This window comes from Danio rerio, chromosome 20 (assembly GCF_052040795.2).
Source record: "Danio rerio strain M-AB ecotype USA chromosome 20, GRCz13ab, whole genome shotgun sequence".
Lineage (NCBI taxonomy): Eukaryota > Metazoa > Chordata > Actinopteri > Cypriniformes > Danionidae > Danio > Danio rerio.
In genome coordinates, this window is record NC_141040.1 from 52,270,001 (window position 1) to 52,297,500 (window position 27,500).

A 27,500-nucleotide genomic window follows, 5' to 3' on the forward strand; every position below is an offset into this window, starting at 1 on the left:
AAACAGAGGAGCGTCCCTTTAATTCACAAAGCTCATGTTGTTCCTTCCATTATATTTCTCCTAAACATTCAGTTTCACATGAACTTAATGAAACATTTTTATAAAAATGATGCATTTTATTTAAAGGTGCCTTACATGACGCTTAAGGTCACCGTACAGGACAGCTAGAACATTCATTCATTCATTTTCTTGTCGGCTTAGTCCCTTTATTAATCCGGGATCGCCACAGCGGAATGAACCGCCAACTTATCCAGCAAGTTTTTACGTAGCGGATGCCCTTCCAGCCGCAACCTATCTTTGGGAAACATCCACACACACATTGACACACACACACACACACTACGGACAATTTAGCCTAACCAATTCACCTGTACCGCATGTCTTTGGGGGAAACCGGAGCACCCGGAGGAAACCCACGCGAACGCAGGGAGAACATGCAAACTCCACACAGAAACGCCAACTGAGCCGAGGTTTGAACCAGCGACCTTCTTGCTGTGAGGCGACAGCACTACCTACTGCGCCACTGCCTCGCCACAGCTAGAACAATCAATTCAAATAAAAACACAACACAAATCAGTAGAATACAATACAAGCTTTAAAAATGCAGTCGAGTTAAGGAGAACAGGCTGTTCTAAACAGATGTGCTTTGAGTTTGGATTTATATTGTGAAAGAGAGTCTAAATTACGGAGATCAGGAGGACGTGGATTCCAAAGCTGAGGAGCAGAGTGGCTGAAGGATCTGCTCCCCATGACGACAAGGCAGACAGAGGGAACAGTGAGATGAATGGAAGAAGAAGACCTGAGTGTTCGAGAAGCTGTGGCGATATATGAACAAGATTAGCAAGGTATGGAGGAGCAAGATTGTGGATGGCTTTAAAGGTGAAAAGAAGTACTTTATAGTTAATTCTGAAAGAGATGAGAAGCCAGTGAAGCTGTTGTAGAATGGGTGTGATGTGACAGACAGAGGGGGTTTTTGTGATAATACGGGCTGCAGAGTTTTGTACCAGTTATAATTATAAAGAGTTTTATAAGGGAGGCCAAACAGAAGAGAGGGTGCTCGCTGCAGAGCCATTTGAGGAGAGCTGAGCTCCAGCGAGGGGGAGCATGAGCTGTCGCTCCTCCTCCTGTAAGCTGTTTTAATGCGTACACCAACCCCACCCCTAACCCTACCCCCAGTGACATCACTCGTAGAAGAAGTGCAAAAAAGGTGGAGCTCAAGCTTAAGCTCCCCCTCGCTGGAGCTCAGCTCTCCTCAAATGGCTCTGCAGCGAGCACCACTTGAAACAGAAGGGAATTACAGTAATCTAAACGTGATGTGACTAAACTATGAACAAGAATGGCCGCTGAATGAGGTGTCAGAGAAGGACGTAAACGATTTATATTTCGAAGGTGGAAATAAGCAGACCGGGTGACTTTAGCCCCTTTCACACAGTGATACCGGTAAATATCTGGAAAATTTCCAGAACGACTTTACCGGTATATTAAAAAAAGTGCTGTTCACACAGGCGAGGACGTTACGGAAATTTTCCGGAAAAGAGCATTCACACATCCATTCCAAAATACCGGTAAATTCTGACATCATTCACCACAAATGAGCTTTAAACGGCTGCGCTTGTATTTGTAAACATTTAACTACATCACAAACTCTGTGGATGATCAATATTGTGAACAACTTCGATGAAAACATATGGAGGATCACTTTCGCATGTCGAGATGTTCATAATATGTGCGTGTGCTGGCGCTCACAGGCTGTTTCACAGGCACAAGCAAAGCTTAAAGGTAATCAAACAGCGGCTTATCATAAGCATCTCATCGATAATTATTTACACAGTTGGCATTAAGGTGAACATATAAACGTGATCTGACTAACTTCTAGCAGCTAAATGTGTCTGGAAAAATATTCAAAGGCTTTTATTCTCATAAACCGCTCGGACGTGAATGTGTCTGACTGTTGTGATTGGCTAAAGCAGACGTCTCATCAGCATGTTCTAGACGTGCACGCGCTCTTTCCGGCAATCTTCCTTCTGCATTCACACAGCGCAGCATTCCGGCAAATTACCGGTAATGTTACAACTTCTCTTTCCGGAAAATAGCCAGAACGAATTTACCGCTATTTTCAAAAAGGTCTTGTTCACACATACAACCTTTCCAGAAAATTGCAGGTAATTTTCCGGAAAGGTCTGTATGTGTGAAAGGGGCTTATGTTAACATGTGCAGTGAATGAAAGGGTGCTGTTGAAGATGACCCCCAGACTCTTAACCTGAAGGGAGGGGGTAATGACAATCATCAGTGGGAATGGAAAAGTTATGTGATTTGTTTAAAGTGGATCGTGTATCTATGAGGAAAAGTTCAGTTTTATTGTCATTTAATTTCAGGAAGTTTGATCGAATTAAACTCTTGACCTCACGGTCCGTCAAAAACACTGCTCTGTGCTTTTGTAAAACATCTTACAATGAAATAAAAAAGCTATTTAGCGCAACATTACCACATGCCACATGATGCAAACAGTCTGAGCGCCAGACGGACATTCCTCTGCTCTTATTGGTGCATCAGGATCCATCAAACGCTTTGACCTCAGTTGACCTGCTGACCTTTTAACAGCCACACATCCTATTGAGCGCCTCAGCGAGTCCCGCCCACAGCTTTATGGCCACTTTCACTGTAGTGATCGCACACAATGCATCTAAATGTGTGTGTGTGAAGCTAATTAACCCACATGAAACACACACACAAAGGCATGCGGTTCCTGTAGGACAGATGTACAAGCCTGTTGCTCGGCAACAGATGCTCGGTCTACATCGACAACTTCTGTCAGCCTCTTCAAGCACCTGTCAATCAAACGCACATTCCAGAGTCTCCGAGTGAAAGAAAGAGTCCTGGGATCAGTTCAGTGTGTGTGTGTGTGTGTGTGTGTGTGTGTGTGTGTGTGTGTGTGTGTGTGTGTGTGTGTGTGTGTGTGTGTGTGTGTGTGTGACTCCACTGAAATACTAAGCAACCAACAATCTGACGTTAATGAGGCTTTCATTTCATTGCGTTAGGGTAAAGCAAAATAAAAAACAATAGCTATGTCTTGGCTTTGTGTAAAAACAGGAACAAATTAATTAATTATTAAGTTAAGAATTTAGTTTGGTTGTTAGCAGGGGTGCTTTTAGGATTTTCATATCAGAGGGGCTCAGCTACTTAAAAGGAAAAAAATGTGTGTACAGTTAAAGTCAGATTTATTAGCCCCCCTCAAATTTTTTTCTTCCTTTTTAAAATATTTTCCAAATGATGTTTAACAGAGCAGGGAAATTTTCACAGTATGTCTGATAATATTTTTTCTTTTGGAGAAAGTCTTATTTTTTTTATTTCGGCTAGAATAAAAGCAGCTTTTAATTTTTTAAACACAATTTTAGGGACAAAATTATTAGCCCCTTTAGGCTATATATTGTGTTATAGTCTACAGAACAAACCATTGTTATACAATGACTTGCCTAATTACCCTAACCTGCCTAGTTAACCTAATTAACCTAGTTAAGCCTTTAAATGTCACTTTAAGCTGTATAGAAGTGTCTTAAAGAATATCTAGTAAATATTATTTACTGTCATCATGGCAAAGATAAAATAAATCAGTTATTAGAGATGAGTTATTAAAACTATCATGTTCAGAAATGTGTTGACATTGGGTGTTCATGATTTATTATAGCAATTTATCGATAAACACACACCTGGTCCTCTCGCTGTCCACCGTTGTGGTTTGCTGATCATATAAAAAACAAAAGACGGGGAAAAGCTGAATTCTGCCTCCGTTTTCATATCAAATTTAAAGGCGACTGAGGCGATAATTTAGTGTACAGTTTATGAGCTAATCGCAAAGGTTTTAGGGGGGCTGAGTAGAAATATAGGCCTAGCAATGCCCATGGTTGTTAAAAATATTATTAGTTTATTTTATCTTATCTTTTTTATAGTTGTATTATATATTAAAAAATTATAGCAGCGAAAATTGCAAGTACGTAAGATTTATTTTGAAATAATACACAGGTGGGTTTTTTTTTGCTATATCGAAATATAAATTAAAAAATTATACAAAAAATAATTTTGTTTATTTGTTGATAATAGTATTATTTTATTTGATTGTATCCTAATTAATTATATTTTTACATTGTATAAAAAAATAATGGCAGAAAAAAAGTTTCATTCTGCTGAATCAAAATATAAATAATAAATTAAAAATTACATTTTATGCTATTTTATTTAGTTTTTTTATAGTATTTGTATTATACATATATCAAACTAATGGCAGAGAAAATTATAGTTATGTAGCATTTATTTTAAAATAATGCACTATTTTTCATTTTGCTGTATCAAAATACAAAAAAAATACTACAAACATTTACTCAGTTTGGTTGTTAATAATACTCTTATTTTATTACAGTATTTGTATTATATTAAAAATAATAGCAGTGAAAATTGTAATTATGTAACATTAATTACAAGTATTAAATACAAACAATTGTACTCATTCAACAAGAGAAAAAAAACTGCAACTGCGTTAATTGCGTAAATTTTTTTAACGCGCTAATTATTTCAAATTAATTGCATGCTAATTTTGACAGCACTAATATATATATATATATATATACACACACACACACACACACACACACACACACACACACACACACACACACACACACACACACACACATATATATATATATATATATATATATATATATATATATATATATATATATATATATATATATATATATATATATATATATATATTGAAATAGAGAAAACTAATTTAGTTGAAAATCAAACTCAATCAAATATTAATTTCTTAACTTTTCTAAAGAATTGTGTTGTCTAAACAAATAAAATACAACTTTTTGTCATTTTTTGCTTAACAAAATGCTCTAAATAACATTTTTACATTTGAAATAAATGACTTCAAAAGTTTACAGAATAAAACAAACATGCCTAAACATGCTAAATAAATATAAATAGTAAATCCAGAGAAACTGGGAATCATCAAGTGGTGTCTTAATTATTTCCCCCCATAGCTGTACATACAAATCCTAGCTTTCGTGACACTCTACCTTCGAAAAAGCTGCTTTGAATCAGTTTGTATCATGTAAAGCACTATACAAATAAACCCGACTGCAGTGAAAGTTCAATTGTGGTGCTCCAAAAAAAAACTTGTTTATTTTTCGTTCAAAGCAAAGCTGAGCACATTTGAGTGAATTAAGCAGAGAAATGCAAACAAAATCCTATTAGAAACAAACAGAATGTCCTCACACACACACACACACACACACAGATCTACTTTCACACACAGCTGTTTCTGATCAATATATATCTGCAGATCCTTCATTTCTGCACTAAACAAACACACAACCAGCAACAACTACACACAAACACTGCTTTGATAACACTATACCCCCCACATTATAAATCCTACAGTAATTTAAAGTAAATATTAGTGTTTTTGAACCATACTATAGTAGAGTGTAAAACACTACCTGACAGAAGTCTTGTCACCTATCCAAGTTTTAGGGACAGCAAATAATAACTTGACTTGTGGTAGATCATTTGGTGTCAGAAGTGGCTTATATAAAAGGCAAAGGCCTCTAGATTACACTTATTTTACGAACATAAAATATGATCATGCCTTGATTTTTAATGATTTAATTAGGACAGTAAGGTCTGACTTTTTTTAGACAAAAGTCTTGTGATGAACAGAAATAATGTCCAGTATAGAATATAAAGTCATGCTGCAGTGGAAACAGAATGAATATTGTGTCTGACTCCATCATGAGCTTGGAGGACTGCATCCATACATCTCTGCAATGACTCAAATCACTGATTAATAAAGTCATCTGGAATGGCAAAGAAAGTGTTCTTACAGGACTCCCAGAGTTCATCAACATTCTCTGGATTAATCTTCAATGCCTTCTCTTCTATCTTACACCAGACATGCTCAATAAAGTTCATATCTGGTGAGTGGGCTGGCCAATCCTGGTAGGCCACCATAACTTTCTTTGCTTTCAGGAGCTTTGATGTGGAGGCTGAAGTATGAGGAGCAGCTCTATCCTGCTGGAGAATTTGCCCTCTCCTGTGGTTTGTAATGTAATGGGCAGCACAAATGTTTTGATACCTCAGGCTGTTGATGTTGCCATCCACTCTGCAGATCACTTGCATGACCTCATACTGAATGTAACCCCAAACCATGACTTTTCTTCACCAAACTTGACTGATTTCTGTGAGAATATTGAGTCCATGTGGGTTCCAGTAGGTCTTCTGCAGTATTTGTGATGATTGGGATGCAGTTCAACAGACGATTCATCTGAAAAATCTACCTTCTGACAACCAGAAGTCATTATTTGTTGCTCTCCTAACTGGGATCGACGACAGGACCTATGTTAGGTATGTTTAAAGCATATTATATTGTATGTATTATAGTATTTACAACACTTTAACTAAGTTAAACACTTTGTTAATGACTGCTAAAGCATACTGTAATATTACCTATAGTGAACTGATCATAAATACTGTTGCCTAGTAGTGTTTATCACAGTAAAATGTGGTGTATTGTTGTATTATATAGCAGGCATGTCCACACTCGGTCCTGGAGGGCCGGTGTCCTGCAAAAGTTTAGTTCCAACCCCAATCAGAAACACCTGGGCTAGCTAATCAAGCTCTCACTAGGCTTTCTAGAAACATCTTTGCAGGTGTGTTGAAGCAAGTTGGAGCTAAAATCTGCAGGACAACAGCCCTCCAGGATCAAGTTTGGACACCCCAGTTTTAATTAAACTACAGCATTGGGTCAATTGTTTAAATTACTATTATATTATTACTATATCAACAATAAAATTACCACAACAGATTAATTCCAGCACTTTACTATAGTGAATAGTACTGTAGTTCAAAAACACGTCAATGTTTATTATGAATTAATAGTGTTTAAAAGCTAGTCAGACTAAATCTGAACAACAATCTGAGGTCGTGAAAGGAGTTCTCATACAGGCTGAAGAATATTCATATATTGACTGTACATTAAGATGTCATGTAACAGTGTAGCTAACACCAGGAGTGCGCGCGCACACGTGCACTTTCCCTTTGATCTCGTCGCTCACGGAAGTTCCCGCGAAACAGAAAATTCAATCCCTCACACATTTACACGCGTATAAAATAAAACAAAACATACCATATAAACGCGAGTGTGACATTTAACAACTCAAAACTGCAGAAAACACCAAAAGCAGTACATAAGTACTTGCATAAAATACAAAACGGATAGTTTTATGACCAAACGCGCAAGAAACCGTTGCCGTTTTAACGGGATAGCGCATAAACAGTGTGATAAAGTATGAATGCGCCAACTCCAACAGGTGATGATGATGTTCAGTAGCCCACCTGAGAAGTCCTGCGAAGTCCTGGTGAAGCCGGTCAGACACGAGATTCCCAACAACAGCAGTGAATATGAGACATCAGGGAAAAACATCCTTAAATGTCCCATCAGATCTGCGGATTCCCGAGAGGATCAGAGCGCAGGACACGAGCTGATGTCCGACTCCATGATGACTGAGACTGAAGACTCCACTGAGACACTGGGGAGAGAGAGAGAGAGAGAGAGAGAGAGAGAGAGAGAGAGAGAGAGAGAGAGAGAGAGAGAGAGAGAGAGAGAGATTCCCCCTGGTCCCAAAGTCCCAGAATTTCACACACTTAAAAACAAAAGAAAAAAAAAGGGGGGGGGGGTGTTGGGGGGCGAGGTACATGAATTATTTTTTTATAAACTCAGATAACCAGTGTTGGGTGTAATTAGTTACAAACTTAATGACTTTTCACCAAATCTAATATAAGACTTTAATCATTACTCATTCATTCATTTTCTTTTCGGCTTAGTCCCTTTATTAATCTGGGGTCGACACAGGGGAATGAACCACCAACTTATCCACAGCGGATGCCCTTCCAGCTGCAACCCATCTCTGGGAAATTTAATCATTATAATATTGGAATGTGAAGAGACTTTCAACCAGCACAACAGAACATGTGTCTGAAGACAATCACCTACTGCACCTTTAAAAATCGCATCTAATTACGTTATCAATACTGTATAGAAATGACTTTATTAATTACGATTACGAGTTAATATGAAATACAATTTAAAATCCCTACTATTTATACATTTAAATGCATATTATTCATTCATTCTTTCATTTTCCTTCGGCTTATAGTCCCTTATTCATTAGGGGTCACCTCAGCGGAATGAACCACCAACTATTCCAGCATGTTTTACACAGCAGATGCCCTTTCAGCCGCAACCCAGTATTGGGAAACACCCATAAACACTTATTCACACACACTCACTTCAGCCAATTTAGTTTACCCAGTTCACCTATAGCGCATGTCTGTGGATTGTGGGGGAAACCGGAGCACCCAGAGGAAACCCACGCCAACACGGGGAGAACATGCTAACTCCACACAGAAATGCAAACTGGCCCAGCTGGGACTTGAACCAGCGAGCTTCTTGCTGAGGCGACAATTAAGTCACTTTACTCGATACCAGAGACGCTGCTATATAAAGCTCTACTGGGGTACCCCCTCAAAAAAAAAAATAAATAAAAAAAATATATATATATATATATATATATATATGCACACACACATACAGTATGCACATAAATATTTATTATAAATAAATAAAAAGTATTATTGTTATACAATTATTATTATTATAAATAATCCTAAATTTAACTGGAAAATAATTTAATTTAAGAAATCTTTTGTTTGAATATTGATTTAATTTTAATGAAATTCTACAGACAATTCGATAGAATTCAGATGTTTTGCAGAATGATCTGTTGTCTTAGACTTAACACATGGCAGAGAATGAGGTTTATTAAGTTTTACCGCCATGACTCGTCTCCTATTTACTTCATACAAAAAAATCTATCAGGAGGCACACTTAAGATCACCATCATATCATTCAAACTTTAGTTTTGTCGACTTGCAAAACTCACTGCGTGCCAACACCTCCTTTTTCTGCACACATACAGAGATGCGTCAGTTTGCTTTTTTATTAAACTACATTGCTTTCACCAGCGTTGGTTCTGTTGCACATGAGAATAACGTCTTTAATCCGGAACTAACACTCTTAATAAATACACTTGCTAATGTAGGTAAGTAAATCATATACTCATTTACTGGGGCACGTGCTTTTACGTGGGGCACAAACTTGAAAGAAAAATTATCCTGTTTTGAAACAACATGAACGTCATGGCAATTTTCATTTTTAGGTGCACTGCACCTTAATTTAATAAGGTTAAAATGGAAATATGAAATAATTTTTAATGAACATAACTTTGTGCTTGGCCAAAACTGTAATAAACTGGAACAAAAGTAATTGATTCATGAAACCAAAGACTGTTAAATGCACCCAAAATGATTTCAAAGTCAGGGTAAATGTCAGAATGACTAGCTGAGGAAAGAGCCTGCTTCACAGTAAAATAAAGTTAATTCTGTTAAATAATACTGTGACATCACAGTAATGGACTTCACTCTCTACTGTGAAGTTTCACTATATGTCTGTAATTTCACAGTAATTTAATGTAACAAAATTACAGTAAATAACTGTGAAAGTAATGCAGTTATTAGCCAGTAATTTACTGTGAATTTAAGTTCAATTTTTTTTACAGTGTAATTGTCCTATGTTCAACCTACTTTTGTGTGTGTGTGTTATTATTTACATTTATTATTTATATTATAAGTGTCTTATGAGGTCAACAGAAACTTTTATCAGTTCCCCTAATAATTATCCTCATAATTGTACGTGCTTGTGCATAGTTTTTGTTCTCTGTTGTGGCTCCAAAATTACTTAACATTTTCATATTTATCAGTTGGTTTCTGACTCAAGAAAATTAAATATGTTTTTAACATTTCGACTTTATGCCTTACATATCCATAATACACTGTTAGCCTGATCCGGATCTTTTTGCTTTCTCACAACAATTGATCCGCTCCAGAGTTTGTTTAAATGGAGACGAGACCAACTCATTAGAAGATTGTTTTTGGCGCAGATCTGCGATTGCTGGATTCACATATGCCAACAAAAAAACACGCTAACTGGGGTAACAGACCAGGTTCCAAAACAAAAAGGTGTGAAAGCACCCTTAATCGATTGGGTTGGATCAACAATGAATTGTGTGGAACCCAGCATTTTTAGAGAGCAGGATGCTCCTCTGATTGTTAATTATTTCTATAACAATAAGCTTGTTGAGAGATTTATTTATTCGCAGTCCTTGCTAATTTAATACTTATTAGTTAACTTTAATAAACCCCTATATTTCCAGTTATGTGCATCCTGCTTAACTTGGACACACAGGTAAATCAAGCCTTACGATGTCTTCAATGGTGCCAGAAGATCACTGAATAACTTATTATAAATTATTCATGTGACGCAACAATGAACGACTGTAATAATACACAAAATAGAAATTATTAAACATTTGATCGATCGAAAACGTCTGCTACTTGTTACTAACGTATACATGTGCAATTTTGTTGGCTAATAAAAAGTTTAGTTAGGCTAAATATATATTTTGAAAACACAGTTTAAGTAACAATTCACACCATTTATTATGGACTAACCCTAACCCTAACCTTAACCCGAACAAGCCTATTAAGAAACTAGCTGTTTATTAGCACTTATTAGCAAGTATGATTTTATTTTACATCCCTAATACCCAAACCCAACTATTACCTTACTAAATATTAATGAACAGCTGATTAGTGGTTTACTGAACTAAACGTCTTTGTTAATAGCACGAATTAGACATTGAAATAGAGTGACCACATTTTTATTAAATAACATTATAAACATTCAAACACAATGGATTCAATCCTGCTTCCCTGCCAAAGAAATGAAATATTTTATGACAATAACAACCTATGTTCAACCTATGTTGCTTTATCACTGTTTCATTTCTAACACTTTAGTGCACGTCTGATGAAAATCAATGAACAATACACACAAACATAAGATTTCAATCCCAAGCAGTCTGTGAAGACTTCGAGGCTGTGTCAAATGAATAAAGCTGAATGAATGAATGAGTTTACCTGATTACGCCTCCTCATTTGTGGTTGTTTTTTATTGTAGTATCTCTTGATGTTTCTCAAGAGCTGTAGAGCCCTCTGCTGGTCAACATGAAGAACTGCAGGAACTCTATTTATCGCATTTAACAGGTCAGTTAACATTTTCACTACCCTTCATGCGCAAAACATCTTTGGCAATGTTTAAAATCCGAGATACACACTCTGAAAGTCATGGTTTGTTGCAACACAACGTTGATTTAAACATGGACAAACCCAATGTTGGGTTAATTTTTCCAATTCAATTATTTTTTTTATAATTACCGAAAGTAAATATATAAAGTATATAAAGAACTATAAACGGAAGAAAAAATAGAAGTATATAAAGATCCTCCTCGTGCACACACTGCTAAAAAATCCTGGTTGCCTTAAATTTTGAAGCTGAATCAAATTAACCTTATGAGTTCATTGAACTTATGTTATGTTGAAACAGCTTGTGTAACTTATAAAATTAAGTTAGGACATGATTCACTTAGTTTAATAAGTTATAGTGAATTAAAAACACATGCTGTATATATTAGGAGACCTGCTTGTATTGGGACCTGGGGTGAAGATGTGTGAATGGATTCAAATTAGTATTATGATTGGAAAACAAATTATTATGAGGGGATGGCGTTCAGTAGGTCCACCATCATATCAAGTATGGGTTACAGAACTGGGGAAGGTAGCAGCATATAAAAAAATGACATATAGGTTACTAGATAAATTGGATGTTTATCAGAGAAGATGGGGAAATTACTTGGCATTTTTGGAGAAGGAATAAGGTCATTGTGGTGAGACGCACATTAAAAATGTAATAATTAGTTAATTTATTTTAGTTTATTTATTTTTAATTATTTATTTATGTTTTATTGTATTGTTACTGTTCCTATGGAGTTTAAGAATAAGTATTTGTGTTTACGGGTTCTATGATAGCAATATTCAAGCACGGTGGCAGTTGCTAAGTGGTTGCTAGGCAGTTGCTAAAACAATTATGGCGTTGTTAGGTGGTTGCTAAGCAGTTGCTTAATGGCAATGCTCGTGTACATGTTTGATCAAATGCTAATACTTAGTAGGCATTTCTAGCACATGTTATTGCATTTAGATAATCATTCATAGCATGTAGCTAATCGTTATGGTGTGTAAAACAAATGCTGGATAAGTTGGCGGTTCATTCCGTTGTGGCTGTGTGCTGTATTTTTTTGAAAATACAATGCTTAATAAGTGTGAAAGTGATACATGCAAAAATGGCTTGTCATATCAGTAAAAAAGATGGAGTTTAAGTAAAAAAAATAATGAAAAATAATGCTCAAAAATTACTTATTGGAAAACTATAAGTCTGATCAACCTTAAAGATATAGCAACAAAATCTACCGCATCTTAATACAGCTTTTGGCAAAATTTGGGGCTCGTATAATTTTTTTATATGCCCGGATTATAAAAATTTAATATTTAACATTTTTTATTAAAAAAACAATAAGTCTTATAGGCATGAGGAGATATAGCAACAATCTTGAATGCAGAAAGCACATTTTGACCACATTTGAGCCTTGTGGCATGAACGGCCTAGGAGGAGATACGTTTGTTTTCAAGGACAGAGTAGCATAACAGTATTTTGGCTTTCTCAAGCCAACATATTAATGACAGCACTGCCGCTATCGGGGAGGGGAGGGATAAGGGGATGTTAAAAAGGAGGTAAAATGTGTAAACTGATTGTATTGTGAAATTATTGAAGAAAAAGAAAACAAAAATTGAATCATAAAAAAAACATATGTTGTCAGAACTAATTGTTCACATCATTTTTGCAGTGTACAAACGTATGAATATTTCCTTCTATGACTATTGGACATGATTATTTACATAGACATAACGATTCTTGGGGTCCGTTCTTCGTACCTCGCTTAAATGATCTAAGATTATTTGGCAGATCCTGGATCTTTTAATCTCGATAACTGATCTCTCGCTAATTTGGTTCTTCAAACAAGTTCGCGAATCAGATTAGAATGTCTGGATAAACTGATCTGAGATCGCTGCGTGTGTTGTGAAGGTCAGATCTATCGATCCTCGAAATCATGATCAGCAATGCAACGATTGGCTGACGGCACAGCAGCGTAATGACATCATCTGATTAATATTCAATTATCCATGTGAGCAAAATTACATCAAATTAGCAGTAAACGGCTTGTTAAATATGACACGCAATAACCTTCCACATTTGTTGTGAGCTGCAGGCTTTACACTTTCATGCGTCAAGAGTATTCATCATGTATTTCAATGCAAATCAATGTATTTAGTTCCACATTTAGAAAAGATTTTCTTTATTATAGTAGCCGTTTTTTTAATCGGTGTAAAGAATAACTGGTTGTTTACAAAAGCGTTTTCATATTGGTAAAGGCGTCTGCAACTTTTGTGAAGCATCAAATCACCGGCATATTAACTGTCAAAACATGTTCATGACTGCATGTTATTGTGCATTTCTATTATACACAATTTGTACTAAAGCGATCTAAAAAGTTCATATCAATAAGTTTTCTCTTTGTACCACCAGGTGGCAATCTTTGTACTTTCATTTCGAGGGTGCAGATTGCATGTTTTATTAATATGTACAACTTAATTTATTTTATTAATGACTATAACTTTATATAGTTTAAAAATATTTACTATTTTCCCAAGTGTATAACTACTACTGTAAGGAAATATCAGAATTCGGTACATACTTTCTGCATTATCTTTGCTTGAACTGAGCCGATCTAATCCTGTTTATATGTATTGAACCTGCTCCCGATCAGGTTTGACCTAGCAGAACTGTTGCTATGACAACAACTCTCGGATCAGCTTTGAAGAACGAAACGATCCTGGATCATGTCAAATCGTCAATATCCAAATATAGCTAATTGAGTAATCCACGTACGAAGAACGGACCCTTGGTCTACTGACACATTTGTTATGTCCTGAGACGTGTCTTTTGGAGTGCACAATGTGCTTTTGTGTTTTTCCTCTCTCTCTCTCCCTGCAGGTAACTGTGTCCACCTGGTAGCGATCATTGAATCTTTCCAGCGATTGGCTGTTGGGAGAGGAGAAGAGTATTTACCCTGAGCTGCACATCAACCCAGTGTTGGTGGTGGCTAGATGGTGCAGTGGCTGAGCTCTTCTCCCCATGCAGACCTGTTGCTTGTTGGAGCTTTAAAGATTTGATTTGACTTAAATAGCTCCTTTGTGGTCAAGCTATTGAGTCGGACTTCTACTTTCAATGACCCTCTTAACATCTGACAACTCACCCAAAGAGAAGCGAGTCTGGTTGATTGGTTTGTTTGTTTATTTTAAGGGTTGAGTAGGGAGGTGGTTGCCATTTTCTTTTGAATCCGTTTTCTTCTGTTTTTGTTTAGTAAAGGGAGTAAATGTATTTTGGTTTCTTTTATTTCAGATTAGCAAGAGATTATATTAGAAGTTGGCGTGTTTGTTGTTTTGGCCTTGCTACCTTCTGAATTAATACCGTTTTCTTTGTTATATTTTGATCCATGTAAATAAACTTCTTTCTTTTTTTTTCTTGATTTTGATCTTGTGTTTAAGTTTCTAGCCATTCTGTTTTTGAGGAGATGAGTTATTTTCCAGCCATTGCACATCCATCACCAATCATTTATTTTCTGTTGTGGCCACATCCCTAAACCCAAAAAGATCGTAACACATTATACAAAGAATATTTCCAATTAATTTTTAATTACATTTTTAAAACAACTGTTGGGTTTGTAAAAGTTTGACCCAGCATTTTTCTTCAAGTGTACAATCTACAGCTGCGGTCACATAAGAGTTTGAGCATGCAATATTGTGTCATGCAGCGCTGCGAAAAGGGGCGGTGATAAGTTTATTAGACATTAAAAAAAGTGAGCGATTGCGCCATGTTTTAAATTTCTGTCCAGAGAGGTCATGTTTAGATCCTCAGTTGGTATCACGCAGTCAAGTGATGCGATTTCACAGGTCAGAGTTCACTAAGCTTGAACTTTGCACCGCAGCAACCTGCGAAACTTAACGCATGACCCTACATTTCAAGTCTGACGCATTCGTGTGCGTATGAATGGAAGTCTAATGGAGGAAAAGCCCAGTCTGACCGCTACTTTACACTGTTAAAGCGATTAAGTTGACTTAACTTTAAGTTATTTTAACTTGGAACAGTTTAGTTGATATAACATCGTTATTTTATAATTATGCTCATTGTTTTTACTTCATTTTAAGACAATGGGTTTATTAACTTATTTTTAAGTCAACATTAGTAAACATGGGCACAATTTTCATTTAGAAAAACAAAGAATACAAATGAAACACTGAATTCACCGACATCTCTTCTGGGTATCCGTTTGTTTTTTTTTTGTTTTTTATAAACAACATCAATTTAATCAATTATAAATTTCCAAGAACAGTTTCAAGATTTAACTTTAAGTTTAAAAGTTGTAGGTTTTTAGGCACGTAGCCAGCCTGGTCAAAGGGGTGGTTCTTTTTACTCAACACATATTAGGTGTCATTTGGAAAGACAGACATTTTGAGCTGTACTGTGCTAAAAGGGGAAGTTTCATGCTCAAAAATTTAGAAGGTTTTAAGTTTCTGACACTATATTGGTGTTCTTCTTCCCCTCACCGTCAGATGCATTTTCTCAAAACTGACCTTCCCAAACTAAAACATTAACCAGGGTATATTCACCTTTTTCTAAAATGCGGTAGTGCGCCTGTTTTCGCAATTGTTTTAGAATTTCCGATTCAGTCGCCTATGGGAGAAATGACTAAGAATAATAAACGGCAGAAAACAATCAAACTACTTACTCTACAAACAAATGTTTGCATGACTATACAGACCAAGTAGAATAATGTAATAAGAAAATATCAGTTTGCAACATCAAAAAGTGAAACGAGCAGTTTTTAATGTCTAAAAATGAATGGAAGTGAATGAGACCGAAAGTCTCGAGCCAAAAAGATTCAAATGGCTGCGCCCACTCGTCGGCAAGAATAAGGTGAATAGAGGAATCAGAGATTGAATTAAAATACTTTTTAAGACACTTTGCATACATTTTAAGACCCCATCACCTTTTCAGGTTTCAACCAGTAACATTTCAGATATTTTAACTTGCAGTATATTTACTAAATACTGATGCAAGAAACGAATCCTTAACTAAAACTGTATTTAAATACTGAAGAAAAATGCTAATCCAGCAGGTGGTGCCTATAGAATAGCAGGAATAACGGTGTTTTCCTGGTTTCTGCAGTAAAGAAGGCAGCGTGGAGTCAAATCTAGCAGGATTTGTTTGATTTCATAATCTACACAGCATCCCAATATTAAATTCAGGTCAACTTTAGCATGCTGATACCAAATATAACGCCTTGTAAAATAGCATTTAAGACGTTTTAATACTTTTTTTCTATAAAATGATTGATCAATTTTTAATACTTCTAAGTCCCCGCGGACTCCCCAGTAATAGTTGCTGAATGATTTGTTCTAAATTCACAGTTCATGTATCTTTGGAAAGAAGAAACTCTGAGCTTTATTATCAATCAGAGTTTATAATACTCAAAATGACAAAAAAGTTAAGATGTTAAGAAAGTTAAAAAAACAAAGTTAAGAAAGTTAAAAGCTACACATGTCCCGAGTATATGTTCTGAATTTGATACCTATATCATGCTAAATTAAATTTCTGGAATTATTTTTCGGAGACAATGCACTGAAAACAAAAGATTCAAAGATGAGTCCTTGGATTTACTCAATTTTTTTACGTTAAGTGGCTGTAAACAATTTTTTTTGGGCTGAATTTAAACAAACAAATTGAAAATCAGAGCATTATTCAACCTAATTTGTTTGTTTAAATTCAACACAAATAGATTGTTTGCAGCAGTTCTGCATGCAACACTTTTTTCAGTGTGTTTCTCCCGCTTCTTATTTGTGGAGAAGCTGTCTGAAAACATATACAGGCGGACTAATAATTCTGACTTCAACTGCATACACCTGTGCAACTTAAGACATGAGCTATCCCGCATTTACACCTTCACTCATGCAAACAGACCAAAGAGCCCAGAGCTGCCATCTCAGATGTATTTAATAAATTAAAACAAGGTACAAAAAAGAAAAAGAGAACAAAAAAAGCCTAATGTACAAGTGACTCCTCGGTCTCCGTCTCTCTCTTAGTCCTCACTCAGTGACTCACTAGTAAATGAACAGCACAGGACGGCCCTCGTCCACTAATTAGGACACATTCTGGGCCCCGACGCAACGCAACACACATGCTACATGTCGGCAAACAGCGGCTGGGTGGAAAAACAGACACACAGAAAGAGTGAGAGAGAGAGAAAAACATGTGCTATTTAGTTCCTCAGTGCACTCCGGTATAATGTGTGTGTGTGTGTGTGTATACAAAAAAAACTAATTTAAACTACTTATGTCAAATGAGCTAAAACAACACAATTCTTGAGCTCTTCTTGGGAAAACTTAATTGCTTTATGTTCAATCAACTTAAATTTGTTAAGATAACTTAATTGATTTGTGTTGAAACAACCCGAATGGATTTTATGTATGGAGTTGATGAGTGCACTATAAAAACGCTGGGTTACACACGATCAGGTTTGTGTTGGAGCAACATGAAGGAATGAAGTTAACTTAGTTTTTACAAATTGAAGTAGATTGAACATGAAACAATTAAGTTGTGTCAAAAAGACTTGTTGTTTCTGTTCATTTGGAGTAAGTAGTTTGAACAATAATATTTTGAGTGTGTGTTTGTGTGCATACCAGATGAATTTGAATAAGCAGGTCACTCCTAAACCATTATTCTGTCAACATGTATGCACTCGAATAACATGCTGGGTTGTTTTAACTCAACTTTGGATTAAACATGGGTACTTTAAACTGAATAGAAAAATCAATGTTGGGTTTGACCTTATTTGACCAAACGACCCAGTGTTTTGGATTTGCATGATCTGGTGTAAATAAATAAGGGCTTATTATTTTGTGTTTGTGTGTAAATTTAATCTTGGTAGATATCAATTCAGAAACGTTGCAATTTTAAAATATTTTTCTGGCAAGTTTTCTTTCTCACAATTTCAGTATCCTAGTGTTTCCTCACAATTTTAGTTTCATTGTTTTTCCTCCAACTTCAGTTTCCAAGTTTCTCAAAATTTCAGTATCCAATTTCTTCCCACAATTTCAGTATTCTAGTTTTTCCCACAATTTCAGTATCTAAGTTCTTCCCACAATTTCAGTATCCAAGTTCTTCCCACAATTTCAGTATCCAAGTTCTTCCCACAATTTCAGTATCCAAGTTCTTCCCACAATTTCAGTATCCTATTTTTTCCTCACAATTTTAGTATCCCAATTTTTCCCACAATTTCAGTATCCAAGTTCTTCCCACAATTTCAGTATCCAAGTTCTTCTCACAATTTCAGTATCCTATTTTTTCTCAAAATTTCAGCATCCTAATTTTTCCCACAATTTCAGTATCCAAGTTCTTCCCACAATTTCAGTATCCAAGTTCTTCCCACAATTTCAGTATCCAAGTTCTTCCCACAATTTCAGTATCCAAGTTCTTCCCACAATTTCAGTATCCTATTTTTTCCTCACAATTTTAGTATCCTAATTTTTCCCACAATTTCAGTATCCAAGTTCTTCCCACAATTTCAGTATCCTATTTTTTCCTCACAATTTTAGTATCCCAATTTTTCCCACAATTTCAGTATCCAAGTTCTTCTCACAATTTCAGTATCCTATTTTTTCTCAAAATTTCAGCATCCTAATTTTTCCCACAATTTCAGTATCCAAGTTCTTCCCACAATTTCAGTATCCTATTTTTTCCTCACAATTTTAGTATCCTAATTTTTCCCACAATTTCAGTATCCAAGTTCTTCCCACAATTTCAGTATCCAAGTTCTTCTCACAATTTCAGTATCCTAGTTTTTCTCAAAATTTCAGCATCCTAATTTTTCCCACAATTACAGTATCCAAATTCTTCCCACAATTTCAGTATCCAAGTTCTTCCCACAATTTCAGTATCCAAGTTCTTCTCACAATTTCAGTATCCTAGTTTTTCTCAAAATTTCAGCATCCTAATTTTTCCCACAATTACAGTATCCAAATTCTTCCCACAATTACAGTATCCAAGTTCTTCCCACAATTTCAGTATCCAAGTTCTTCTCACAATTTCAGTATCCTTGTTTTTCTCAAAATTTCAGTATCCTAATTTTTCCCACAATTACAGTATCCAAGTTCTTCTCACAATTTCAGTATCCTTGTTTTTCTCAAAATTTCAGTATCCTAATTCTTCCCACAATTACAGTATCCAAGTTCTTCCCACAATTTCAGTATCCAAGTTCTTCTCACAATTTCAGTATCCTTGTTTTTCTCAAAATTTCAGTATCCTAATTTTTCCCACAATTACAGTATCCAAGTTCTTCTCACAATTTCAGTATCCTAGTTTTCCCGACAATTTCAGTATCCAAGTTCTTCCCACAATTTCCATACCCTAATTTTTCTCACAATTTCATTGTCCTAGTTTTTCTTAGTTTTGATTTTCATTCTGTCCCCCAGAATTATGAGTTTGTATCTTTTAATTTTAAATGAAGAAAAAGTTTAATAAAAAAGGTTATAATTTTGAAGGAAAGTTAGAATTGCAAGGACAAGTACACAGAATAATCAAGAGTTCATATCTTGCAATTCTGGCTTTATTTCACAATTCTGGATTTTTTTTTTACAAGTAAATATCTTGCATATTTGTATTTGTATTTATATATCTATAATGCTGGATTGTTGTAACCCAAGGCTAGATTAAATATAGACAAAAAAAATAATACTTCAAATTGAATTGAAAAACTTAAACCAATGTTGGTTTTGTCTTCATTTGACCCAACATTGCATTAAAATGACCCAGTATTTTTTGAGTGTAACTGAAGTAATCAAATTATTTTAAAATTGCACGATAGGGTGTAAATAAACAAGGGATTAATATTTTTGTGTGCGTGTGTGTGTAAATTTCATTTTGGTATTTGTAAATTCAGAAAAGTGTTTCCCAGTTTCTCTCACAATTTCAGTTTCCCAGTTTCTCTCACAATTTCAGTTTCCCAGTTTCTCTCACAATTTCAGTTTCCCAGTTTCTCTCACAACTTCAGTTTTTCTTACACTTTTCATTTTTTCTTTTTTGATTTTTGAACATTCTGTCATCATTTATGCACAAAAAAAAGTGCTGAGTTGTTTAAGCCGTTGGGTCAAATACGGACAAAAACCCAACAGCTAGGTTAATAAGGGTACTTTAAACTAAAAACTAGCTTAACTAGTTTACCAAAAACTTATCCCAAATTTGAAATTATTCTTATTTGACCCAATATTGGGTTAAAATGACCCAGTGTTTGTAGTATTTAGTGTAACTAAAGAAGAATCAATCGTTTATGACTGAAGATAAAATCGTAGTATTGCAATTGCAAAAAAAAAACCCCTCAAAAGTCAGAAATTTAAAAGCTGAATGTTTGTTTTCGCAATTATGATTTTACTTAGAATTACAAATCTAAACCATCAGGAAATTATGAAAATCAAGTCAGAAATGCATATTATGAAGAATAATTGTGAGACCATAAAGTTGTGATTGGTGAAAAAGTCACAATTCTGATTAAAAAATTGAAATATTTGAAATATAAACTCAGAATTGTGAGAAATTAAGTATCCTTCGTTTATATTTAGCAATCCCGACTTGTTTTCTGCAACTATGAGGAGAATTTGCAACTCCTCAAAATAGTGAGAAAAAAGTTTGACTTACGTTTTAATTTTATGAGATGCATCTCTCTCTCTCATTCTGTGTGTGTCGCCCAGCCTTTACTATTCCCCCAAATACACTGCTGACCTAATTTATGTATATATATGTATATCAAAAACAATCATAATAATCCTTTGATTAAAAAAAGTCCACAACATTTTGTCAGAATGGAGCGTGAGGAGTTAGACGGACAGATATAGAGAATAGATATAAAGCCACTGAGGAAAAAAACAAACAAAAATTCAGTCTGTATTGGTCCCTCTCTCTGTTAGCAGCACACATACTCCACATCCCACGCTTCACTACATTATTATGTGCATTTATTTATAGATATATATATATACTTTAATATATATATTTGTGTATATATGTCCAAAATCAAAAATAAAAACATTGATCTAATGCTATTTCTTCGTTCAAATGGATGCAAATGATCACAGGGCGGAAAATAAAACAGCCCGAGAGCCACGGAAGATCGAACGCGGGATAATCGGAAAACGGTTTCCAGCGAACATGCCGTAATTGTGGGAAACGTCGACTGTTCGGGCCCGAAATCCCAATGCGAGAGAGGCTGAAAGAGACAGAGAGAGCTGGAGGAAGAGCGCGAGGCCTGGCGCTTCAGTTTCCGACACAGTATTGATTTTTTCCCGGGGCTTCTGGGAATTGTAGTTTTTTTTAGAGGGGGTTTTAGTAATCCGCTGCATATTCAGTCCCGTGAAGTCCTCGGCACACCAGTGTGAACTCCTTCACAATGTCTTTGACTCGCCGCTTGTTCACTCGCTCCCTGAGAAAAAAGGAGAAAACATAGTCTTTATTAGTGGTGTATCAGATCACATTATAGTTATAGTCACAGATTGGATCATTTTCCGAATCAGCCAAAAAAGGGGAAGAGAAAAATGTAATTTTGTTTTACATTTATTACAAAAACAGTACTGCAAGACACTTTTGGTTTAAACAAACAGAACTTAGAAGCTTGATTTTATTAAAAACTAAATGAATAAATAATCAGCTGAAAAAAATAAATGGTAAAAATTTCAGTTCTGTAAAAGATTCAATGTTACTGCTACTGTTGCTGATAACATTAATAGTCCGTTTACACTGAGTGGTACGGTACGGTTGGGTATGACTTTATTGAAGTTTCTACTCTCAAAAGTAGGGGTGTCAAAATTAATTGTTTCTTTGGTGCACCGCGATGCAGATGCGGACAATTTGGTATCGGTTCAGTAATAATCATAACCGGTTATTATGTACTGACGTCATTTATCTCCTGTGCTCTCTGTCGCGAGGGAGGTGAGCGCCGGTATTTACAACACTCAGCCAACTCAGGGCCGGCCCGTGGCATAGGCAACATAGGCAAATGCTAAGGGCGCTGTATATCCAGGGGGGCGCCAGAAATAAGCGCGCTTCAGTTGGTTTTGTTTTTGATATTCTTGACACACATTCAGTTACAGACAGCAATAACTCAAAAACCTCTTACCCTAAAAAGATCTAAAGTGTGTTTCCTACAAAAAGACAAAGCTGGTAATGTTTCACAGCTGTCTTTCTTTTTTTCGCTCGACATTACGAGCACTGCTCCGTTTAAGCCCTCGCAATATGTGTTTGTTTGTTTCACGCTGAGAGGAGCTCTCTGCAAGGGACCGTCGGAAAAGTGCTTCTTTTTTTAGTTTTTTTTTTTGTTTTTCTGCTCCGCTCTTCGCGATCTCTCCCTGTTGCGAGGGCTTAAGTGTGTGTGTGTGTGTGTGTGTGTGTGTGTGTGTGTGTGTGTGTGTGTGTTTGTTTGTTTGGTGCTGTCTATGTTTGTGTTTGAATGAGAGACAGTGTGTTGCTGTGTGTCTGTGTGTTTACAGACAGCTTGTTATAGCCTCTCCTCTAAAATATAACACTGTATATGGAAAGCATCGTCAATGCACCGTGATGCACCGAAATATCAAATTGAACCGAATCGAAGACATGATAATCGTAACCGAACCGAACCGTAAGACCAGTATAGGTTCACACCTCTACTCAAAAGGTACCTAAAAGCGAACCGTATCACTTTTTGAGTAGCCTTTCGGAAGGGTACCTAGCACAACAAAAGGGTACCAAAAGACAGAGCTAGACGCGCAACTGAACACTATTGGTTTACAGAGATACGTCACTAGCAGCAAGCAGGAGAATGAAAACAAAGAAACCGCCACGTTTAAAAACACAGCCAAGACATTACACTGTAATAATATATACATATAATAACAAGCCATGGCCGATCCGAGCTCAAACAAACCTCGTCGTCATCGTCTTGATGAACAGCCACAAAGCCAACAAGAAGATCAAAATCTGCCCTGTACCCCGTAGTTGTTTACAAGGTTGTCTAAAGCGCGAGTGGTTTCACTTTCTTGCTTGGGCTCGCCACGCGTCTATTTTTGAAATAACAAACTTCTTGAGCTCATGATAATAATGTGCGCTTGATTATTGACGTGCTTCTGACATCCGATCCTGTCAGAAATGGACAAATGCGAGAGTGAAGCGCGAAGCCGAAAAGGAGAAGCAAAAAAAAAGGAGCAAATGATTCTTTCAGCAACCTAAAACATGAACAAACTGCATTGTTTAACTATTATCATCACCTTTTATACTATTATGAACTCAGAATGACAGAATGACCCTCTAACAGAGGCTACATGTGCCGGCGAAGATTACAGACACAGATGAGAGCTTTACACTGACTGTCGGCTATATTTCGTGTTGTTTTTTAACCTAAATAAGGACGAAATGTCTGCTGTGTCTAGTTCTTCTGTAAATGGTAACATATCAGAAACTGTAAGGGTCTGTATGTGTTAATAAATGTTGCATTTATTTATTTATTTTATATAATTGCAGATGTTAGAGTAGGCTATTTTGCACTATTAATCTGCAGTTATAATCAAATCGTGTTCATTGAAAAGTTAGTAATATATGTTTATTCAGAAGTATTTATGTGTATAAAGCATCTGTTTTGTGAGAAGTGCTTCTAATATACGTGAACAACCCATAAAGCTTTACTGTAGACATTTCCTCAAGCGAGAATTATGTCGAATGAAACCTTCTGTCATACACCATGCGCACCTTTGGTACCCTCTTGGCAGTGGAAACGCAAGCCTGAAAAAGGTGACCCGTACCAAATTCTATTGTCCTGTACCACTCAGTGGAAACAGGTCATAAATGTAGAAATCTAACATTGTAATTTGTACAACCCATATATATTTTCTCATTCTCATTTCCAATAGATGATTCAGTTCTTCACTCATAAAACTTCCATGTTTCATTGCTAGATGATCATTTTTGGAGAATTATTCAGTGGCATATTTTCGATGGCTGGTTGTCGCCACCTATTGGTTAAACAATGCAATTGCTGCCTACAACTTTCATTTTTGAGCGTCAAGTTAAATGCATATGATGGCGATTATAATCTTTACCATAAACATCAGTGGTTATATCGAAACTATAAACTGTTCTCCCAGAATTTCATAATTAACTCAAAAGATTAAAAACTGAATCTCTTTGAGTTTTGCATTTTCAGATTTGAATGCAGCAATTTGAAGAATTAATAAACATATGCAAATCACCATCCTTTATAATTCATGTTGCGTGGGTGTTGAGATCCCGATCTTTTAATGGTTAATCGTGCAGCTTACACTGAATGCATTAATGCAGGCTAAACATGTAGTGTAAACATGTAACACCTTTAATAACCTGAGAAACCCACGACATCCTAAATAACCCACCACAACATCTTCTGTCATTATCATATTTCACAGGAAAGCCCAAAAGCTTTCATACATGTGATTTGAATGACACAAGAGACTATCTCTCTGCGATCGTTACAAATTTTGGATTAATCTACAAGTAAAAAAAAGTAATAATTGGCGGGTCACGAGTGTTCCAAACCGTGGGGTGTGATCCGTACGAATAAATAAACACTTTGATTGACATTCATAATTAACTGAGCCGAAAACCAAATAATCAAAGTATGGCGTGAATTTATCGAGAACATTTCTTATATAATAACCAAATAAACTAAAGTGTACTGAAAGATAAAAAGTATTATATTAGAGGTGTATAAAGATCACTTCTCATCGCTGAGTTTTTTCTTCTCCTGTTTATTGTTGTTTATTGAACTCCTTATGTATTTTCCTTTAACGCAAATGCTGGCTTGTATATAGTTGGTGCTAGCTATGTATGCTCGCTTTGTTCTGTAATAAATAAATAAATCACAAAAAACAAAAGATTAATTGTGTGAAAAAGTAAACATGGACTCTTCTCACCTGAGCACCTGTTGGCTGAAGGTGTTTTTCTGCTCGTCCGACACGCGCGAGGACGGAAAGCCTGGCGAACGCAGAGCCTCTTTGAGCCACACCGTCAGCAGAGTAAAGCAGTGCTTATTCAGACAGAAGAGCACCTCTGCAAACTGATCCATCAGACTGCGGGATGACTGACCGCCGATGGCCTGCCCAACAAACACATCAGGTTTTTTTAAAAACATAATATAATATAATAATAATAAAAATCATAATACAAATTTTGGCCGACACAGTGTATAGTGTATACAAGCCGGTGGGTAGCACGATCGCCTCACAGGCTAATAAAATAACCACAGCACAGCAACAAACCTTGGGTCTTTGGGTAGTGCATTGAAATGAACGGGTTTCATAGCGCAGAGCTTTCCATGTTCAGTGTGAAAGCAGTTTCACTCCGTGCAATGGTGAAATCAGTGCGCTGAACATTGCTGGGCTGAAAATTTAATTCAGAAACCAGTAATCTGGATGAATTTGGTTGAAAACTAAAATCGAAAATGCTTTGTAATAATTAGTTTTTATTTTACTAAGTAATATAATTTTGTAAGATTTTCAATTTAACCTAATAACTTTGATTATACTGCTTACTATATAGAAATGTCTTGTCAGTGCAATTATTAGGCTGGCTTGTGTGAAATCCTATTTTTCTTCTGAGACTAAAAAACAAAACGCATCTCCTCCTAGAGCTTTCGAGCTATGACCTCCAAACTCACACCAGACCTCCAAACTGGTCTGACTCGGGTTGCTATATCTTTTCAGACTGATCCGACTTTCGGTTTTCCAAAAAACGTCCCGGGACCGTCGGAAAAAACCCATAGAATTAACATTGCACCAAACTGTGTGACCTCATAACTCTGCATAACTCTCTCTAACGCCCTAACAACCGCTTTCGAACCCTAGAAACTGTGCCATAGACTTCTATTCAAAAGATTCTCATTGACTTTACATTGAATCAAACTTTGTGAGCTCATAAATCTGCATCAGACGGTCCTGCAGACTAATGGCTGAGCTCATTTAACTCAGTCTAGCCACTCTTTTAACTTTCTAGCCACAACCTAACCACTTTCTAGCTTAACAACCAGATACTGCACCCTAGCAACTGTCCCATAGACTGCCATTATAGAGGCCCAGATTGATATCGTCATGCTGCAGTGTTACAGAGACATGGGGGCTGTTTTTAACTGTTCATACTGGCAAAAAGAGTTGATACATCATCAGTCTAAGCTTTCAATCAACTCCATAGCAACAAAACAGACTAACCTACAACGATATAACAGCAGCTATATCTCAGCATCAGAACATTGTAGAGAAGCAGGGGTTGGCTTGTTTGACTCACGCTCGCACACCATAAATCCTGTATGGTTAGCAATGACAAGCAACATGTTAATAATGATTAGCTAAGTACTTTAACATGCTAGTAATGCTATCTATCTATCTATCTATCTATCTATCTATCTATCTATCTATCTATCTATCTATCTATCTATCTATCTATTTATCTATCTATCTATCTATCTATCTATCTATCTATCTATCTATCTATCTATCTATCTATCTATCTATCTATCTATCTATCTATCTATCTTTTCATAATTTTTAAAACTGTTTAAACTAAATAAACTATTACCAACAGGCTTTCTCAAGCCAGCCTCAAAGTTTTTCTCGACGAACTTTAACAATCTAGTTGACTTTGTTTTTCCAGTGAGCACATGTGGTTTATGCATAGATAAGTATATGTATACATGAACATATGTATATGTATTCCAGCCTTTGCATGGTGCATTAAAATGAATGAGTTTCAAATCGCATCGCTTTCCACGTTCAGCGAGAAAGCTATTTCAGTCAGTGCAATGAGTATGGCTGGAGGAAGAGTGAAACCGGGGCATGTTCGTATCAGTATGTTAGTTTTAAAGATATCTATAAGCTAGTGTGCTCCAAAACAGTGACAACATCTGTGTTTAGAAGATAAAAACCCTGATATAAACATCTAAAGCATGCAGTTTGTCACTTCTGCCTAAAAGATCAACAATACCATTACCTCATACTTCAGTTTCTCATTGAATCTTCTGACCAATCAAATGCTTTATAGTGTCTGAAATGCCCAACCCTCTTCAAGATGCTTCTCATTTGCTTTTAATTCGATGCTCTTGAGTACAACCACTCTCACTGGCAGAGCTGTGATAAAAACAAGATGCTATTGGCTGTTTTTAAAAAGAGGAGGAGCTACTCTATGCCATACCCTCTTTTCGTATTTCAGTTGAGATTACAGCAAAAATCGAACAAAAATGCACATTAAACACTTCACGGGA

The 27,500-nt window shown here is 36.0% G+C and overlaps 2 protein-coding genes and 1 long non-coding RNA gene across 8 annotated transcripts in view; 1 reads left to right on the forward strand and 2 right to left on the reverse strand.

Annotated features, from left to right (window-relative positions):
* eva1aa (eva-1 homolog A, regulator of programmed cell death a) overlaps positions 1-7,577 on the reverse strand; it is a 99,597-nt gene extending 92,020 nt beyond the window's left edge. For both annotated transcript variants that reach the window (XR_015518951.1, XM_087298867.1), the window contains exon 1: positions 7,402-7,577. Coding sequence is in view for 1 of the 2 variants with exons in the window: in XM_087298867.1 (XP_087154993.1) it covers positions 7,402-7,504 (103 nt within the window). In the remaining variant the exon portion in view is untranslated. The remainder of the gene's footprint in view (positions 1-7,401) is intronic.
* Positions 3,264-27,500, reverse strand: part of ipo13b (importin 13b) — a 122,689-nt gene continuing 98,452 nt past the window's right edge. For 3 of the 4 annotated variants that reach the window (XR_015518912.1, XM_087298731.1, XM_087298730.1), the window contains 2 exons: positions 25,162-25,343; positions 21,188-21,668 (listed from right to left, as the gene is read on the reverse strand). Coding sequence is in view for 2 of the 4 variants with exons in the window: in XM_087298731.1 (XP_087154857.1) it covers positions 21,572-21,668; positions 25,162-25,343 (279 nt within the window). In the remaining 2 variants the exon portion in view is untranslated. Of the gene's footprint in view, positions 3,636-21,187; positions 21,669-25,161; positions 25,344-27,500 lie in introns of those variants that run through there. The other variant, XR_015518914.1, reaches the window with a different exon arrangement.
* On the forward strand, positions 15,614-21,425 carry LOC147839479 (uncharacterized). Of its 2 annotated transcripts, none has more exons than XR_015519001.1 (3): positions 15,614-18,320; positions 19,470-20,141; positions 20,247-21,160. It is a non-coding gene; the product is annotated as an uncharacterized LOC147839479 (long non-coding RNA). The 2 variants fall into 2 exon arrangements; XR_015519000.1 differs by having other exon boundaries at positions 15,961-18,320; positions 19,470-20,149; positions 20,247-21,425.